Source organism: Artibeus jamaicensis, unplaced genomic scaffold (genome assembly GCF_021234435.1).
Source record: "Artibeus jamaicensis isolate MK-2021 breed Jamaican fruit bat unplaced genomic scaffold, CSHL_Jam_final contig_1028, whole genome shotgun sequence".
Classification (NCBI taxonomy): Eukaryota; Metazoa; Chordata; class Mammalia; order Chiroptera; family Phyllostomidae; genus Artibeus; species Artibeus jamaicensis.
Window position 1 is genome coordinate 280,552 of NW_026521201.1, and position 18,869 is coordinate 299,420.

The following is an 18,869-nucleotide window of genomic DNA, read 5'->3' on the forward strand; positions in this document are numbered from 1 at the left end:
ACAAAAATGACCAAAGATGGCCAACTAGCAATGAGAAGTTAAAAGATGCATGTTCCAACAACAGTGGGAAATAAGATAAATAAATCATATGCCACAATATACCAACAGTCAAGAGTTTGGATTCTGGGGTCAGAAAAGCCTGAATTCAAATTATGAACTAGGTATTTATAGGATGTTTAGCTTTCGAGCAAATTAAACTCCTTTAAACCTCAGGTTTCCATTCATGAAATAAAAATTGAAAAGTAAAGTACTGACCTACTTACTTGCCAAGCTCACTCAGGTGTTGGGAGGTCAAATAAGAATATATATACTGGTAACGTGAAGGTTGACAAGTGCAATTTAGAGAAAATAAAAGGCCAATTAGTCTACTGAGTTCAAGGTCAAAACTGCCATAAATCAAGACTGGAAAATGCATCTATCCTGTTCATAGGGTAACTCTCAAATATTATCGTTTTAAGTTCATGCTTGTGAGTAGAATCTTATCACATAAAGTTCAATTTGTTAGGCATGTTTCCTTCCTAAAAATTTAGAGATTGCTCTGAACAAGAGTAACAGATATACAGGGGACTTCTGGTTAAACCACAGTTGTTAATACGGATTTAATCACTGATGAAAAACTACATTAACTCAGTTCTTTTGCAACCATGAAAATAAATGCTACAAAAGCCTTAACATTTAAAAAGGAAATTTCAAAAAACATAATATGAATTTCAACATATAACAATACAGTTTAATATATAGAAGCACTGGACTCTGAATTGGTATAATGAGTGGCTATAAAAGATGTCTTAATTTTACAAGTAAGGATTTAATCAGATTAAGCTAAAATTAGAAAACACACCCTTTTTGGATTGGTACACCTTCTCATTTTAAGGCTTATCACTTAACCAACAATCATGACTTACTCTTGGGAGAGCAATCTACTTCAGTGATAGCCTAAGAAGCTTCTAACCACTTCTGATCATGCATCCCTATCAGAAAATAGTTCAGTGTATCCCCAGTATATTTGTTTATAAAGGTACCACATGCTTTTGTATACACACATGAAAATGCAGGTGAGAACGTTTTAAAAGCATGACAAAATGTTTGGAGATGGCCTATTTAGAGAATTATTAAAATTAAGTATACCCATGGGTGAACACATCTTGTATCACTGTTTCAATCTGAAATAATAATTAGTGTTCAATATAATACTTTCCAAATACAGGAATGCAGTTAACTCCACTGTTATTTTCCTGCGTGGTGGTCCCTACTGTAATGCTAGATGTCTGGCCTATACTTAATCAACCTTCTAGCATCAGGAATGGGGTCCCAAATGGTCTTCACAACTTAAAGGCACAAGGAAAGAAGCTATGATACCAAGTGGTTTATCAAATGCCCCTTTAAAAAATCTCCCCTTTAGAAAATGCTGAGACAAAGGCGTAAGCACTGTATTTGAAAACACTTTTAGGGGTCCATTAACTCACGTCACCACCCACTACCCCCCTAGGCCCGGTTCCCATATGGTCTGGGCCATAAACCTCACCAGCACTTTGACCTGCATGGTCACAAATTGAGTGCAGACTTTGTCCCAGATTCAGGAATCACAGAATCCCTACAGTAGCATTAGCCAACCTTCCTGCCAAAAGACTGCTGCACAAACCTCTCTTGATAAACATGACCACAGCAAATGCATTTTTATTCCCTTTAAATTCCTCCATCTCTACTATGTTCCCCACTTTTCATTTCCCCCATCCTCTCCCTATTTATCTAACCCTAGACCATCCTTCAGCTTATTGCTCTTTCTAGTTATACAGAATTCCCCCCAAAATCACTGTATTTTCAACACTAAAACAGTAATAAATATCACGAAAAGGCTCATATAAAAATTGGAAACTGAAGTCCAAAATATTCCTCGTAAGACTATTCAACTGTGAGATGACAGAAAAGCATTTTTAAAAAAATGAAACTCCTATGACTTGACTGAAAGTCTTAGCATTTTTCTATTCCTGTTTGACACACTGAACGATGCCAAAAGAAACTGATAAACCAAATTAAAACTGCAGTTAAAAAAATTGCTGTCCATCATACTCCACAAATTGTGGAGAAAATGGTATCAATCCTCATTATTAATACGATCTAAGGCTTACTTGTTTAGGAACATCTCAAAAATACGAAATTTAACATCTTGTTTAATGAACTTTGTGCTATTATCAGAAGAAAAATATAAAGATCTATAGAAATAACCAGAAATTGTAATTCAAAACATGATTTCCTGGGCCCTATTTGTAGTAAGTAACTTAAGAACTCACATAAGCAGCTCAGTTTGGTTAGTAGTACAAACTATTGCACTACAAAAGATTTTTTTCATACTATTATGTTCCAAACATGAAAAATAAACCATTGTCATATTTTGGTAGCAGCCATACACAAAAGTTCAACCACAGAGACTGAGAGATGATACTAGACTATTTGCAGTCGGTATACCTTCAGGAAAATAAGGAATCTATTGTTTGAGACAATCCAAAATATACTTTTTGAAGTCTCTTGTGTATAGGTAAAACTACTGACAATTTCTCCCCACACAGTTTAACAGCAACATCTTATCACAATCTAAAAGGGAGGTGCCAAGGGGAGGGAAAATATCTTTAACTACAAGAACAAATTACTATGTCTCTTCTGCAAAGAGGAAGGTGAGTATCAGAAATGTTAAATGGAAAAAATACAATAAAAATAAACTGTTAAAGCAAAACAAAAAATGTTTAAAAAATCACCAAGGGAAAAGTTTAAAAGCAGATGTATTTGTTCCTAAGATTAGAGGAAGCCTGAAAACCTTTGAACACTAGAATAGTCAGGAATACTGTTTCCTTTTAACTTGAAGGCCAATTCTATGATCTGTAACATCTATACAAAATGATTTACAATTTCTGAGCTACAATGACTTAAGGGAATCACTTGTGCAATAGCACCAGAAAGTAGTTTTCTGGTGGCCTTTCCAGTCCATTATTACAGAAATATTGCAGATTAAAATTAAGGACTGGTGATTCCCCTTACAGATTGCCAGGAAAACAGCCCTATTACCTGACACAAACTAGGATAACACTTGCCATACATTCCACTGTAAACCTCGCTTCGGCATTAGAGCAAGATCGTACTTACATATGGAGAAAACAATTTTACAACTACCTGTTAAATCTCAGAAAGTGATATTCCTAAACTTACTGCCAATAACTGACTTCTTAGCATCGGTGGCAAATTAGTTTTGAAAGCAGACATCCTTTCTTACAATGATTTCTAAGAAACTATCTTTCAATTCAGGCAGTGTAAAATCCTTTTCGCTTCTATTGCTATTAAACTCAAATAACACAAATGGTATGTATAAATGACTATTTCTACAGGCCTGGCACACACCTGCATCTGCATACAGCAGACACTCAAATGCTTTCATCAAAATAGCTAGGCAAAACATCCCCCAGAAGCAATGAACAAGAAATATCAAACAGCTACTGTACTCTACACACTTGTCTGGGGAATGTATGGTTAAAGCCACAGGAAACAGCTGGATGCTGGGCCTCAGTGATGTTTGCCTTTTAAAGAGGAACTTAACAACTCCTTACATGCCAGACATCACCTGAATTCTAAAATAAAATGTTTTTATCTTCCCACCAAATGTCTTTCTAAAGTGCTAAAAAGTCTGATGTGAAGATCTTCAAAAACAATTCTCCATCTGAGAAAAGGTTTTATGCTACAGGTCCTACTGTCTGGAAGCCATGCCCACTCTGCCTCAGGTCCCAGGCTGTGTGGAGCTCTATCAGTTAACCTAGCTTCAAAGGAGTTACCACATGAAATGCAACTGGTATGCAGTGATAGCACTGATGTGAGGCCTGTGTAAAGACTACAGTACTAATTGTTTTATTATAAACTGAAGTTTGAAAAAAGGGGGGGGGGACTCTCTGAAGAATGAATTGAAAAATAAAACTGTAATTGGCAACAGTAACCCGTGTGTTGTTGTTATATGTCAAACTCTTTAGGATGGCCTGCCAGAAGTACAGACAGCATCTGTATTCTACATGCCTGCAGGTTTAGCTGTGTATTCCTGTAGAGTCTACAAAATCAGATTTAATCTTATAGATAGAAATAAATTCCGTATTTATTTGGGATTACTAATTTCAAGTAACCTAGATTGTGTATTTCCAGTGTGAACATGTTTACACTTGTATACCAAAAAAAAAATTAAAATGCCACTAAATGGCAAGGGTTACTTAACTGTGTAGAGAAAAACCATGTTATCCTCTACAATGGAAGAATTAACCAAGTTTCTATCATACGGGGTTGTGAAGGAATCTACAACCCAGCAATGTTCATATTTCACTTAGGTCCTTAGGATTTAACTAAAATAAAAGTCTGAAAATGAGGAGTCAAAAACTCAGCATTATAACTTTTGAGAATAAAAATTTGTAAACATACCTTTTGTTGAACTCCAGTTTAAGTGACTTATGTAAATCTTGCAGCTGATGAAAAGCAACAAGCACCCATCTCTCTGTAGTGATTAGCCTGTTCTTTAAGACTATGGGTCATCTGCCCCAGGATTTTTTAATTGAACAATGAATCAATGGGGACAAAGTAATCGTTTTTCAGAGGTGGGTCAAAATGAAACTGTATCTTCACTTCAACTGCGAAGCAATGAAATGTAATCCTTTGAGTATCATTTTTGGTAGGTGTTACCTTTTGTCTCTTATCCTCATTTCATGCATTTGGCCTGGAAATATGTCCATGTTTTGACTTTAGAGATTGTTTTAAAACTTAACCCCATGTTTCTTATAACATCTAAATATGTATACAAAGATCTTCACTCCTTGTCAAATAAATGTTCTTCAGCATGACCAGTGTGTACTGACATCCGCATAGCTTAAAGAACCTAATTCCATTCTGAGAAATGTATTCCTTTAGCTGAACCTCTATAATCATGACAAGAGATTGATTAAAATGCCAAGATAAGAAACAATTTATTATAGAGAGAAGAAAAATTTCTCATCCAAAATATAGAAATCTGTACAACTTTGCCACAATCAATATACATGAACTGTACAAATTTACACCAGTTCATAATTTACCAAATAAAAGATGACTAACAAAGTTCACAAAATAGATGGTGGTTTGTGGAAAAGACTTTTACCCAATTAAGTACAAGGAAAGTTACAAACCAGACCTCCACTTTCTAAAAATAAGAAGTTTACTCAGTCTTAGAAAACTACAAGCTAGCAACTGTACAGAGAGCTGGCTGGTGCTAACACCACAGTTGAGACAGTGTCTTTTTAAGGGTCTTAAATTTTAAAGCCTGTTGCCAAGGCAGATTCTGGTCACTTGCTACTTTCAGGCCAAAAACACGATACAAGGTCTGACCATTTCCCCAGGTCATGCTTACTAGGTTTGTCTTATGTACATTTATACATATTTAAGTGCTAGGTAAAAGTCTTGTCATAAAATTTCCAGTACTACCACGTTTAAAATGTTGACCTTTCCTATTCAGCTGCCAAAAAGTTAACAATTTTCAAGTGTAATAGTGCAAATTTCCTCTGCAAGCCCTACTGCAGAGAACAGTTCTTTGAAATACAGATTTGCATCAAAGGAATTGACGTGTAAATTTGGGTATAACTTGTGGGAGAAACTGAAACCACCCTAGGACTTCACTCCCTAGCAAATAGCGATCATGTACTTGGACTCACAGGCTATTAAATTATTGAAAGGTACTGTCCAAACTATGGCACTGTCACTTAAAAAAAAAATTTTACCACTCTATCTTGTGCCAGATCTTCACAGCTGTGACATGATTTAAATTCCATAATCCATCCATCCCCAAGAGGAGCCCACCCAAAGCAAAAATCAAATTTATCCATCCATTATAAGATGATCCATCCACAGACTATATCTTAACCCGATACAGTCATCATATTGTAGTTTTTGGAAGGGCTTGTTCTGCCCAAGAGAAGTTCCTCCTTACAGCTGATTCTGCTGTCTACCATTTGCACGTTGGTACTGCTTTGAGTGCTACCTCCTGCTGGTGAAGCTTCATACAACACACAGATGGAGCCATCCTCTCCAATTCTGTAGGACACTTCGTAGGGATCAACCCAGAGTGTGAGTTCACTTGGGAGAAGCCTGAACAGCTCCTGACTGCTCAGTCCAATCCGCTGTGCTGCCTGTCCAATCAGAGGATCCATTTTATGGTTGATGCGAATACAACGGTAACCTGATCCTTTGCACGGCTTTTCTGGGAACCAGTGATGTTTATAATGCTCTATAAAAGAAAAAACAGAGAAATAGTGCTTAGACGGTTACTGTGAGTTCCCGCTTTAGTTTCCTCTTCCCGATGATTCCTCTGAGGGAGTGAAAATGAAAACTATCAACTTTTATAAATGGTCAGCATCGCCATTCCTGCTGTGTGTGTGCAGGGATGGGGAATGAGCGGGAAGGATTTTAGTAAGGGGCGAACCAATTCACAGGAACCAATCAATTGGTTGAGCCGCCAGAAACAGTAATCAAGCGCGCAGCCACCGCCAGCCGGACAGCACCGGTAGCGAGGCGGTAATCGGTGTACTTTCTCCACCCCACCCGCATACAATGGGGGTTTATGGCTTTGGAGTAGAGAATCGCAACCGGACTGTTAACCCCGAAGGGAAGAAAAACAAGCAACCCTAAACCACGCTCTGGGCAGGGCTGTAATTGCGCCGGTGACAAATCCGATGATTAATAGCCAGGAGTAGGAGGCTCGAGAGAAGGCACGTCCGTCCCGGGCTGGCTCCGGGACAGCGGCGCGGTTTCCCACCCCGGGACCGGTCACCGAGCGCGCTACGGCTGGAGGGAGTCGGGGGGAGGGGGCGCGGAACCAACCCCAGCCCCGTTGCTCCTTTGTCCCCATATCCGATGAACGTCCTGGGACCTCAGCTCCCACCGCAGTTGCCTTTAGTTTCTTTGTTGCGTGTCTGTTCCCCACCCCCCTCCATTTTGCCCGTCGTGGTGGGATGAGACCCCCACACGGCCCTCGGACTAACCCCCAAACCCGCGTCAGGACCCGCCGTTTGCGGCCGCCCAGAGCTCCAGTCCAGGTCCCGCCTTTTCACCGGAGCGCGGCCAGCCAGAGTCGCTGCCAGGCTCCAGCCGCCCCGACGGCTCGGCCCGGGAGTGTGGGGGCCGCGCCCCACGAGACACCCCTCGCCCTTTCACCGCGGCCCGCTCACCTGCCAGCAGTTCCTGGAGGCTCTGGCTGAAGGTCTGCAGCTGTCGCTCGCTCGTGAGCCCCTTGGTGCGGAGGAACTTGGAGATGAAGGACACGGCGGCAGCGATCTCACCTATCATGGTGGCAGCCCGAGTGTAGAAGGGATGCATGGGGGCGGCCGGGGCTCGGTGGCGTGGCCCCGACGGCGGAGCGGCCACCCCGGGCTCCCTCACAAGACAGAGGGCTGAGAGAAAGCGAGGGCGTGAGGGACCGAGGGCTACTTTTTTTTCCCCCCTTTATAGTATAAAAGTTATTTTCGAGACAGGAGGCGGCAGGAGAGAGGCAGAATCGAGCGATGGCTGCCTGGTTACATCGCTCGGACCTCCCCGGCCGCCTCCGCCTGCAGCTAAGCAGCCACCAAAGATCCCAAGAGTTGCATTTCCAGCTCCGGGGGGCGAAGAGATGCGGGAACCGTGCGGCACTTTTTATAGTGCCACTGAAAGGAAATGCGTAGCTGGAGCGTGACGAACAACTCCAGCCAATCCGTAGATCGCACCATTGTGACGCAAGCAAATTCGGAGCCGGAGGGGGCGGGAAAAGGGCCAGGGGGCGGATCCAGAGGCCTTGAAGAGGGGGAGGAGCTGACGTAATCTGCTTGTAAACAAATAAACCCTGAGTGGGTGCTGGAGACCTAGGAGCTGCGGTACTGAACTAAAGAAACCGAGGGTGCGCGTGTGAAAGCCCCGCCCCCCGTCCCAGCTCCTCCTTCCGGCTTCAGTTCTCCGAGGCCCAGTGCTAGTGCATCTTGTGCAAAAAGTGCGATACCCGGACTCTCTTACTACGAGGCTCCCTGGCGTGTTGAGAAAAGCCTCTTTCCTTAGGCTGTCCTAGCTGCTCCGAAGGAGCTGTACATCAGCAGTGCCAGCCTCCTCACGTACTTTCTGTTTACATCCCGTCCTTCCTCTAGGTGTACCTGGCTCCAGTAGCAAGAGGAGCAGACCGAGCAGCAGGGTGCGGGTACCCGTGTGGAAGGTGTTGGGGGCGCGAAGTGGGGTGCAAAAAAAAAGGGAAGGAACAGGCCTATGAGGGCTTTTCTGCAGTCTCTGGGGCCCCAGGTCTCCTGGCAGAAGTGCAAGCAACGCCTTGGAGCCGTTAATGCGCCACCCTTGGGGAGGAGTGGGGGGGATGGATGTCTTTGTAAAAGTTTAATTGCGAAATAAATAAATAAAAGGTTAGATTTTTGTGGTGCTGTTTCAGTAACTTCAGGAGTCATGGGAGAATAGAAGAGTGGACACCTTCCTGACTGCAGTTTAAAGCCTGATAATGAAGATAGTAACGTGGATCCTGTACATTTTAGTATGTATTGGAAAGAAATTTTTACACCGTTTATACACAAAATCAGATTTCTGTTTTCTTGTCTAAATAACTGACCGAACCTTACAGTTTTGCTCATTATGAATACAGAAGAAAATAAGGATAAAATTTGAAATTTGTGAAAGCATTACACAAAAACATTTTTTAAGTTTACTGGAAACCCTCCCTACTTGAAAAAGTAGAGAGAAAAAAACTGTCACAAAGGGTGAGCTTGCTCAAACAATTAGGCCTACAAAAGGGTTAACCCGTACTCCATTAAGAAGAAGAAGAAAGGGAAAAAAAAGAAAAAAAATGGTGAGGCGGGCAGATGGAGAAAGCAAACAAGAGGCAGAAGTTGAACTCTAGCAGATGGAAATAAGTATCTTGATCGTAGTCCGTCATCAATATTGCAAAACATACCACACTGAGTTTATTCTCTTTTAATACTGTGCCAAAGGGCGTAGAAATGAAGCAAAAGTAAGACTCATTATAAATTGGAAGGAGAAAAACTTTATCGTTTATATGATGTATGTAAAACTGGTTTTGAAAGAATAACTTCTAGGTAATTTAATTCATATACAATAATTAGGTGGTAGCATGTGAGATACTTTTAAAATAATATTGTTAAATTCACTGATTGTGAAAGTAATAATTTTCTTTGGCTAAATTCATAAAAAATAATGGTAAAAAAGGCACATCTGTTTCCTTCTAGGACTTTTTGGATAGAATTGCACTTTAAGCATCATGGCAATTAACTGGGGACTAGAAACCTCTTTTACTGCTCAAAAAAGAGATAGGAACAGAAGTAAATCAGTAAAATCACCCTAGCCCCAGAACAAGATCCTCTGATATCTCTCCGAACAACACCCACTCTTAATCATCGCTCTGTTCATTTTCCTTACATTGTCACTTTTTTTAGCATTAGATTAGAAATCAAGTGAGAGTTTTTCTCCTCTAAGCCTGGTCTCCAACTTGGACTCCCAGTAATTCTGAGTTTAAATAGACTTGTCTATAACAAACAATGAAGCTAACAAATGCTAGGATTTGATCTCACTCTAGTCTTGCAAGATCATGTTCTCTCCACTACCTTTAACCACCTTCCCAGGAAGCTGCTGAACCCCTCTTGAAAGCTTTTTTAAAAATCAATAAATAAGGGTTAACAGAAACTTTAAGATATTGCTGAAGGGTCCCCTCCCCCACCTCCCCTGCCTGCCCACTGCTTTTTATTGTATGTGAGTGTTTCCCACTTTAATTCTTTTAAGAGGCAAATGGATTTAAGAAATTACTGTTTTACCTGGGAAACCTAGGGAGTACTTAAACAGATGCTAAGATAAGATAAGGTAGATACTGGCTCTAAATGCAAGCTTTAAATAGTGCACAATGTTAATTGCTAGTAGTTTTCAATTCTGTACATACATGTTTAGTAATATTTTTTCCAGAAGTTTAGTCAAGCTCTTCCCTTCCAAAAAACAAGCTGGTATATCTGGACAGCTTTTGGATAGTAAAGACACTTTTTCTTGTTGTTAGTCTAAACTACAGGAAAATCCCAACTACTTACAAACAGCTTTTGGTTTGGTGTCCGTAGGCAAGTTTTTTAACCTCATGCATAGTAATCTCCTAAGAAACATAAATGGTGGTGTGAGGACTAAATGTAATAACTACAGAAACTGTTTAGCACTGTCTCCAGCATTCAGATACACACACACATACACAGAAAAGCTGCTTATATTATCATCAGTCAATTTAATAATATTATGAAATTTCTAAACCTAGAAAGTTGTCAGTCAAAGCACTAAAAGTAAATCTTAGGAATTCTGTCAAAACAAATCCAGGAAATGAACCTGGGTTTCAAAATAGGCTTGCAAGAAAGGCACAAATGTCAGGTCTTTGGAAGCAAAGCTGAAAAGTTCAGTAAGTACTGCCATAGCGGTAACTATTGGACAACTAACTAGCAAAGGGCTGGGGATTTATATTCCTGTCCCTCAGCTCCAATGTTGCTGGAACAGTTTGCTCACACCAACAAATCAGAGTTCCCTGTAGACCTTTTGAGTATTGTGTCTTTAACCAAAAGGAGAAAAAGAGAAATACGCATTTATATAGGGTAAGGAAATGAATTTCCTCCTTTGTTTTATAAACTAGCAAAACTTAGAAATCAAAATCTTTTATTTAGTCAAATTTTTTTTGTTTTTAAATCACATTACCATTTTTTACCACTATCATTTCACAGAAAAGATGACATTTTAACATCCCCAAAGTAGGAAAGGTCTCCAAATCAGAATAAACCATGGTCTTCTTAATAAAAGTAAAGTCACTAAATGTCACTTTTTGCATTTCATCATGACCCTACATTTGGAAACAAGTATTAATCTATGAACACGATAGCACTAAATTAAGCTATTATACCATTCATTATTATACCATGGCCTGGAACACCTGGTCCCTTTCCCTTTTACCTAGCTAATTTCTGCTCCTCCAAGTAACCTTCCCTGACTCTCTGGACTTGGGTAAATTTCTACAGTACTCTGTTTTCCCTTGCCCTGGCTCTGGTACTCACCAGACATACTAGAGTTACTGTGTTGACCAGTCCCTCTTCCTCTGTAGTCTGTACGTTCTTTGAGGGCAGGCATCTCATGTCATTCATTATTGTATTCCCAGTGTGTAACCAACAGCTCAGCCCATAGTCAATGTTGTGTAATGATGTTAAGTAGATATATCTAAATACAAGTCAAAATAAAACCACTACTTGCACTTTGTCCAGTGAAAAATAGAGTTTTTGCAGCTTAAAATCAGACAGTTGATATTTGAGGGGGGAAAAGTAAGTTAACTTTATGATACTTTTTTCCTGGCCGCCGTGTTAGATTATTGCATTGATTGCTTTTATAGGTTATTATTGTTTTAGAATAGACTATATTTCCACAGCAAATGAAATGGAACCAAGGTGGCTTAGATGTGTTGCTCAGGAATATTGTCATAATATCTACATTTTCCCCATTTAAGGTTTTTTGCTTTGTTGTCCCGTATGCTATTTAGACACATTTTAGTTAGTATTTTTACCTCAGGTTCCCCATGGGTGTCAGTTGCTTATGTGTTGCTGGCTCATATTACCATTCTAACCTGAAGCTGCTCACAAGGTGACCTTTCTGTGCTCCAGTCTCTCACTTCATCCATGTGATCCAGGATTCCTGGATTGTTGCTGAGAGAGTCCCATGGCTTTATTACACTTCACAAGTTTGTCTGAAAGACCTCCCCAACCCTCCCTGTGTAATCCCACCTAGCAAAGGTCCCTATCTGAACCCTCCCCTCCCCTGAAGGCATATTATGCCCATAGACTTTTTAGTGTCAGTCAGCTAGCTGCATTCACTCAAGTTACATTTATTGTGAACTTAATTCTAAATAGTCTTAGGTGTCCATGGTACTTGCTTTAGAAATCTCACAGCTCAACCAGCAGGTACAGGGTTGAGCAGGAGAGTTATCTACAGTGTTAGTAACACAGAGAAGGCCTTTATGTTTGTGTGTATTTGGAGACAAGGAGATATGGAAATCCCGAAAGTGAAGAATCTCTGCTAAACCAGTCAAACTGGCCATTAGTTAAGTCTAAAAAGACTTAAGGAAGCAAAGGAGGACCCTAACCTTGGAAAATCTTAAAGGCTTAAACCAATATACAGAAGATAAATATTATTTTTTAAAAATGATGGGTGGAGGGGTATTTTTAGCACAGAAGTAATATGATCAGATTTAACTTTCAGAAAGCCCAGAAGATGATGATGGTTTGAAGAGGGGTAATGTTGAAGTGACTTCTATATTTATTCTTATTTAAGTCTTTAAATAATTTAGCTTTTCATGTGGGCTCATCTTGTGAACTAGAGACCTATGTCTTTTATTTGTTCTTTTCTTGGTTACCCACAGGAAGGAGACCACTTTTAGCAGCCTCTCCTGGCAGCCTGCCCTGCTTCGCTTGGCTATGACTCCAAGGGCACAAACTACAGCATTTGCACCAGGTTTACTTCCACCGGGGTTCAGAAAATGCAAGAGAACTACAAATCAAAGGGTGACACATGCAGATTCGGGGCTACTGTTCTTATTAAACCAAATGTTTGGGGAGAATGAGAGGAAAGAAGAGTAAAGAGTCACCTAACCACAATGATCATACAGATTAACATTAGTGGCAGTGCCTCAAAAACTGTGCTGTATTGTAGAGACATTCCCATTTAATTCTCCAAGAAATACCACCAGGTAAGTATAATTGACAGCACTCAACATGTGAGATTTCAATCCTGAAGTCACTTACCCAAGATCGTGACCACCAGGTTTCAACTCTGGAGTCACAGATGGCAAAACTGGTTTTCCTGAAACTACCTTTTCTAAAAGGGACTGTGAGAAATAAAACCCTATAAAGTTAGAAGACCATTTGTAGATAATTTGAGACCATAGAGAAACAACAACAAAAACTCAAAGCAGTTGAGGAGGCCTCTTTCTTATGGCTGGCATACCCCCAGAAATACAGTGACTTTACTTAAAAGCTCACTGAAAAAAATCAATCAAAGGACATATTAAAACATGAATCTGCCAAATAAAATAATTTCTCTGAGATGAAAATTACCCCCAGGGGCAGAACAGCGAAAGCAGCAAAAACACCTTCTATTTTAGATTATTAAAGCATCTCACTTCTCCTTTGGTTTAAATTGGCAGGAGGAAGCAGGTATTGGGTCTTCCCCACAACTGAGGGGAGCCTGGGAACTTCTGGGAGTTCAGGTGGAGGGAGTCCAGCCTTCAAGTGGAGAAGGCTGGGGGAGAGCAAGAAGGGCTGGTTTTGTGTCTTATCTCAGCAGGGCACTGTTGAACCTGGTAGCTTGCCCTCTAGCTATTCTTACTGACCTTTTTATTGTTAAGCCCCGAAGCCATTTTTCAAAGTGAGACTTCCTTCCCAGACCTCCTTTCCTTCCTTTTAGCAGAATCATAGGATCCAGTTACTTTCCTCTTTTTAAAGCTATCACCATACTCTCTCTGCTGGGGCAACCCCCTAGGGTATGTTTATCCCAGCTTCTAAACTCCTATTTCAATTTTAAGGTTTAACAGTAGTCTGGGGAAAGAGGCAGATGATGCGCTTTAGAAAATTGTGAACTTTAAGGAATTATATAAAGTTCATACAAGCTATGATCCTGGCCTATAGTATTTATGACTTCCTGAATGTGGAGCACATGGACCTCCCCTTCCCTTCAAACTAATAGGACAAAGGATCAAAATTTCTCAGTGTTTGAAGTGTGGTCTTCAGACCAGCAGCCTCCACATCACCCCAGCATATTCATAGAAATGCAAACTTTTGTCTCTAGACCTACGAAGTCAGAAACTCGAGAGTTGGGGCCCAATTACCTAGACACTACTGTTTCAGAACAACTTTTTTAAAAGTACTGGAAAATTCTATAATCTAAAACCAACAAACTTTTTATCCTGGCATATACTATCTCAACTAGAAATCTTGTCCCCGTTAAAAGAAAAAAATTAGCATGCTAATTTAATATGTAAAAGCTGCCTTTATTTGTAATCTAAGTTGTGAGTGAGTAGTTCTTTGCTTCTCTGAGGTTATACAGTCTGTGTGAAATGGATTTTTCCCAGCTTTGGAGATATTAAGCAAGCTAGGATATATCATTATAGCTGTGTATAATTCTCATGAGAGAAGATAATACTCAGGAAGCTTGGTAAAATAGTCATCAAAATATATGTTGGCATAGTCCATGCTTTTATTTTCATTTCTAAGAAAAATAGCACCTTTTCCTTTTTTCAGGAACTTGAATTTAGTACCTCAAAGTAGACTAACATCTGCATGCATTAAATAAGTCACAGTATTCTAGACAGTCAACTGAAACAAAGGAACAGCAAGTTGCAAAAGTACAATCAATAAATGCAGAGTTCCTGCAAATAGATGCCCACAGTGATTGTGGAAACTATTGTGTATTTGGATGTACTTCAGGAAGTCAAAGGTTGAAATCCCACTGGAAAATGCAATTTAGGATGTTTACATTTATGTGTATAGCAAGTTAGAGTAATTCAAATTCCTGGTAAGACTTGTTCCAGCCATGAAGAAGTCCTCTAAAGAAAAAAAAATAATGATTAGCATGTCAAATTGTATTTACTTTTTGAAGGGCATAAATAAGAGGCTTCCCATTATCTTGTGTTCTCGCTTATTTGTTTAGTAAATACTTGTTTTTCCTAAATGAAGCAGAAGCAATCTTCAGCATCTTTTATTAGCCTTAGTACATGTGTTGAAAACATTCCATATTTGCATGTTTTTAAGAAGAGCCCTCTTTTTAAAATATTTTCATTGAGCAAAATATAAGAGATATTTTCACCTTCTGAAAACCAATTTGAATCTTGACTGTGATGATGATCTTTAACTCAAAGAATGGTTTCATTGCCATTTTTAACACCTGACCTTACTGGTTATTGAACAAGTACATTCCAAACAGTGAACCGGTAGTGAGAATTCAGCATTAAAGCAATCAAGAAATGGTTCTTTGCAAGGTTTCCTTTCTTGTAGAAACAAAGCTGTCTGTCCAATATTTAGATGATAGTGACCACATTAGCTAAGGGTACTTCTATCTTTATGCTAGAAAGTTCTACTCTTAGAATAGATAATCTCTGAGAATGGATCATCTTCTTGCCTTTTTTTAAGGAGGTTTGTTTAGATACATTTCACATATTGTAAAATTCACCTATTTCAAGTGTGTAATTACATGATTTTGAGTTAATTTACGGAAATGTGCAGCCATCTCCGTAATCAGTTTCAGAACAATTTCATTACCTTCAGTACAATCTTAATCTCCTGCCTGCCTCTCCCAGCCCCAGGAAACCACTAATCTACTTTATATCTCTATAGATTTGCCTATTCTGAACACTTTATGTGAATGAAATTATACAATATGTGGTTTCTTGTGCCTGACTTCTGATTAGCATATGTTTTTGAGATTCATCTATGTTCAGTAGGCAATAAGAATTTATCTATCATCTATCTATCTATCTATCTATCTATCTATCTATCATTTATCATCTATCTACTTACCTACCTACCTACCTATCTGTGTCTTCCTAGAATTTCTTTCTGAGGGAAACTCCATATTAAGAAAGCTTAATTTTATAGTTTCATGACAGGCTGACAGGGTCAACTTTGTGGCTACTTCTACTGCCCCTTTCCATGGTCCTTTTCCTTGGAACATTATTCTACCAACTCAGAGTTTTCAAGATGTCATTTCTCCATAGCTTGATCTAGACACTGCTACCCAAGGCCTGCTGCAGAGTTAATCACTTACTCACTTTGGTACCTAGCATATTTTACACACCCATACCCCAACATCAAACTGCACAAGGAATAAGTCAACTGATTTGTGAGAAAAAGCTCCTCCTCCAGACATTTATTTCAGAGGAATCTTCAGGGGTTGGAAAGAGGATACCATGAGCACTTTAGTTCCATCGTCCAACTAAGGGTAAAATCTGCCAGATAATTTACCTGAGAGAATTTAGCTAAAAAGTTAAACACTTAACAGAAGCCTTATTTAGGCTCATTCTAACAAACAAGATTAGTGACAAGTCCTTTTAAAAGAAAGTTCTCTTTCATCTGACTTAAAAAAAATAAGCACATTTGAACCAAAAGAGGAACTATTCTGGCAATATATGTGTGAAAAAAATAAGCACCTTAGGGGGCTCTTTTAAAATTAGCCAGAGTCCACAGAGAAGTCTTTGTAAAAGAAAACTTTGTTTTTCTTTATTTCAAAAACACTTATAGTTTAATCATCTAAAGAAAGGCCAATCTTATGAATGTTCAGTTAATGAATTTTTAGCAATATATTTCTTTTTTTAAGATTCATTTATTTATTTATCTTTAGAGGGGAGGGAAGGAGAGAGGGAGAGAAATGTCAATGTATGGTTGCCTCTCATGTGTCCCCTGATGGGACCTGGCCTGCAACCCAGGCACGTGCCCTGACTGGGAATCAAACTGTGACCCTTTGGTTCTCAGGCCTGCGCTCAATCCACTGAGCTACACCAGCCAGGGCAGGAAACAATATATTTCTTTAAAAGTCATATCACCATTGGAAAAAATTATTTTATTCCAAGTATAAATAAAAAATTCACCCAAACACATTAAATATATATACTATGAGAAATTATATCAATATTATGATTTCAGGCATAGACAGACTCACCAATTCCCTCAACAGTGTTTTGTAGTCAGAGTATCACAGGGAACAATTTTTCAGTTGGATGCCCTGTTAAAATGAACCCAAAACATGTTTGCTTTGTTTGTGGAGAACAAGCAACAAATGAAGACATAGCATTTTCATTTCTTACAACACTTGGGTCTGTTATGTGCTGCATGTACTATCTCCATCTAGATTGAATTGCTTGTTTTTTGCTTTAATGTTTGCTCTAGAGGTAAAATTTGAATCTTATTTTAAGCACAATTTGACCTCAATAATAATGAGTTCCCCCAAAAGATTTTAAAAATCTGTGAAGAAAATAGCACAGAAAAAATAATGAGCTTTCCAGTGCCAAACTCCCTCATTCCTTCTCTGTACATACATGACTCACTCACTATCAAGTCATCTTTTCCTCCTTTAATAGGCACAATAAACTTTCATTGGATTACTATGTTCATTTACTTTCAAATTCTTTATTATTGCTTATAAAAACAATTTTTAATTATGTATGTGTGTGTGAATATATAACTATATATGGTTATATACAGATAAATATTTTATATATGCACACTATGGACCCTGAGAAGGACTCTATCTGCTGAGATGGATTCTCCATGGTCAACCAAGGGCCCAAATTTTACAAATAAGAATTTGCTAATAGGGGCTCCCCAGTGCTTTGTACAAGTGGACAAAAACTCTGATGGAACTTTCAGCTTCTCTACTATGCCCTACTTGTTTCTGCAGTCTGAGTCAACTACTGCAAGGAAACCCTGGTTTCATCTTTCTACCAATGGACAGAAACCTGCCCCATCCAATCAGAATTACACAAATTGTATCCTTGTTTACAAGTATTCTGACCACTCAAAACTGCACAATTTGGATACTTCATTTACAAAAAAGGGACCTAACTGAGAACTTTGGTGAGAACTTTCACTATAGAAAATATCCTTTCCTTTGTCTCAGTGGAACACAATTTAAATTTTAAAAAGAAATTTATTGATTTTAGAGAGAGAGAGGAAGGGAGACAGAAACATCGACTTGTTGTTTCACCCACCGATTTATGCATTCATTGGTTGTTTCTTGTACATGCCCAAACCCAGGATCAAACTTGCAACCTTGGCACATCAGGATGACACTCTAACCAACTGAGCTACCCGGCCAGAGCCTCAGGGGAACACAATTCAAATTGGTATACAAATTTTTGACTCCTGGATGTAGCTCCATTTGCTCAAGCGAATGCTTTTCATTCTTTATGATAGTCTAAAATTAATGTCGGTTTAAAAACACACACATTTATTTATTTAAACCTTGAAAAGTTGGTATCTTATGTTAAGATGTAATACATAATAAATTTTCCTATTAAAATTAATAGAGTTGTTTTCTAAATTTAAAGATTTTACTTAACATCAGGTCTTGAAGGAATGAATTAACATGGTTAACCAAAGTACATGGCAATTTCTTTTTTGGTAATCCATTGCATTTTAATTTATGCATTTTAAAAAATATTGTACGTGGAGGAAATTCATAGACTTTAGGCTGCTGAGGATGTCCATGGCACACACACACACAAAATAACCTCTGGGTCTGGATCCTAGAGAAGCGCATCCAATATAAAATAGGCGCTCAATAAATATTGTTAAACAGAAAAAATTGTTTGAAAAGTATTATGGCTGTACCTATGGCATAAAATAACTTTTCTCCAAGACTGAGAAGATATTTCTGGATATTTTAAATAGAAAATATATTCTCTTCTAGATAAGTATTATGTTGAGCTTGTTTCTTATGGAAGGAGGACATAAGAAAGGCTAAATCTGCATCAAACATTTGAATAAATGCTTCAAAGGAGCACTGAGGACAACGAATGCTTTTAATTACATCTAGGATTACAATTTGCTTAAAGAAATTAATTCACGACTACCAGGAATGTGACTATTTTGCTCACCAGTATGTCCACAGCACTTAACACAGTGCTTGGTAAATAGTGGCATCAATACATATTTGAGGAATAAATGAAGCCTGATTGAGATTCTGTGGCAGTAAGAGTTCCGAGGGAAGACTAAACCTTGAATCAATATCAAAATAATATGACTTGACTAAGCGGTACCTGTCTATGGAATCAAAGATTGATGAGA

The 18,869-nt window shown here is 38.9% G+C and overlaps 1 protein-coding gene across 1 annotated transcript; it reads right to left on the minus strand.

Annotated features, from left to right (window-relative positions):
• Positions 1–4,960: 4,960 nt before the first annotated feature.
• Positions 4,961–7,662, minus strand: BTG1 (BTG anti-proliferation factor 1). The gene is made up of 2 exons (XM_037125872.2): positions 7,218–7,662; positions 4,961–6,277 (listed from the first exon to the last, which is right to left on the minus strand). The coding sequence occupies exons 1-2, from the start codon at positions 7,363–7,365 to the stop codon at positions 5,910–5,912; spliced, it is 516 nt and encodes a 171-aa protein (XP_036981767.1). The 5' UTR covers positions 7,366–7,662; the 3' UTR covers positions 4,961–5,909.
• Positions 7,663–18,869: the final 11,207 nt, after the last annotated feature.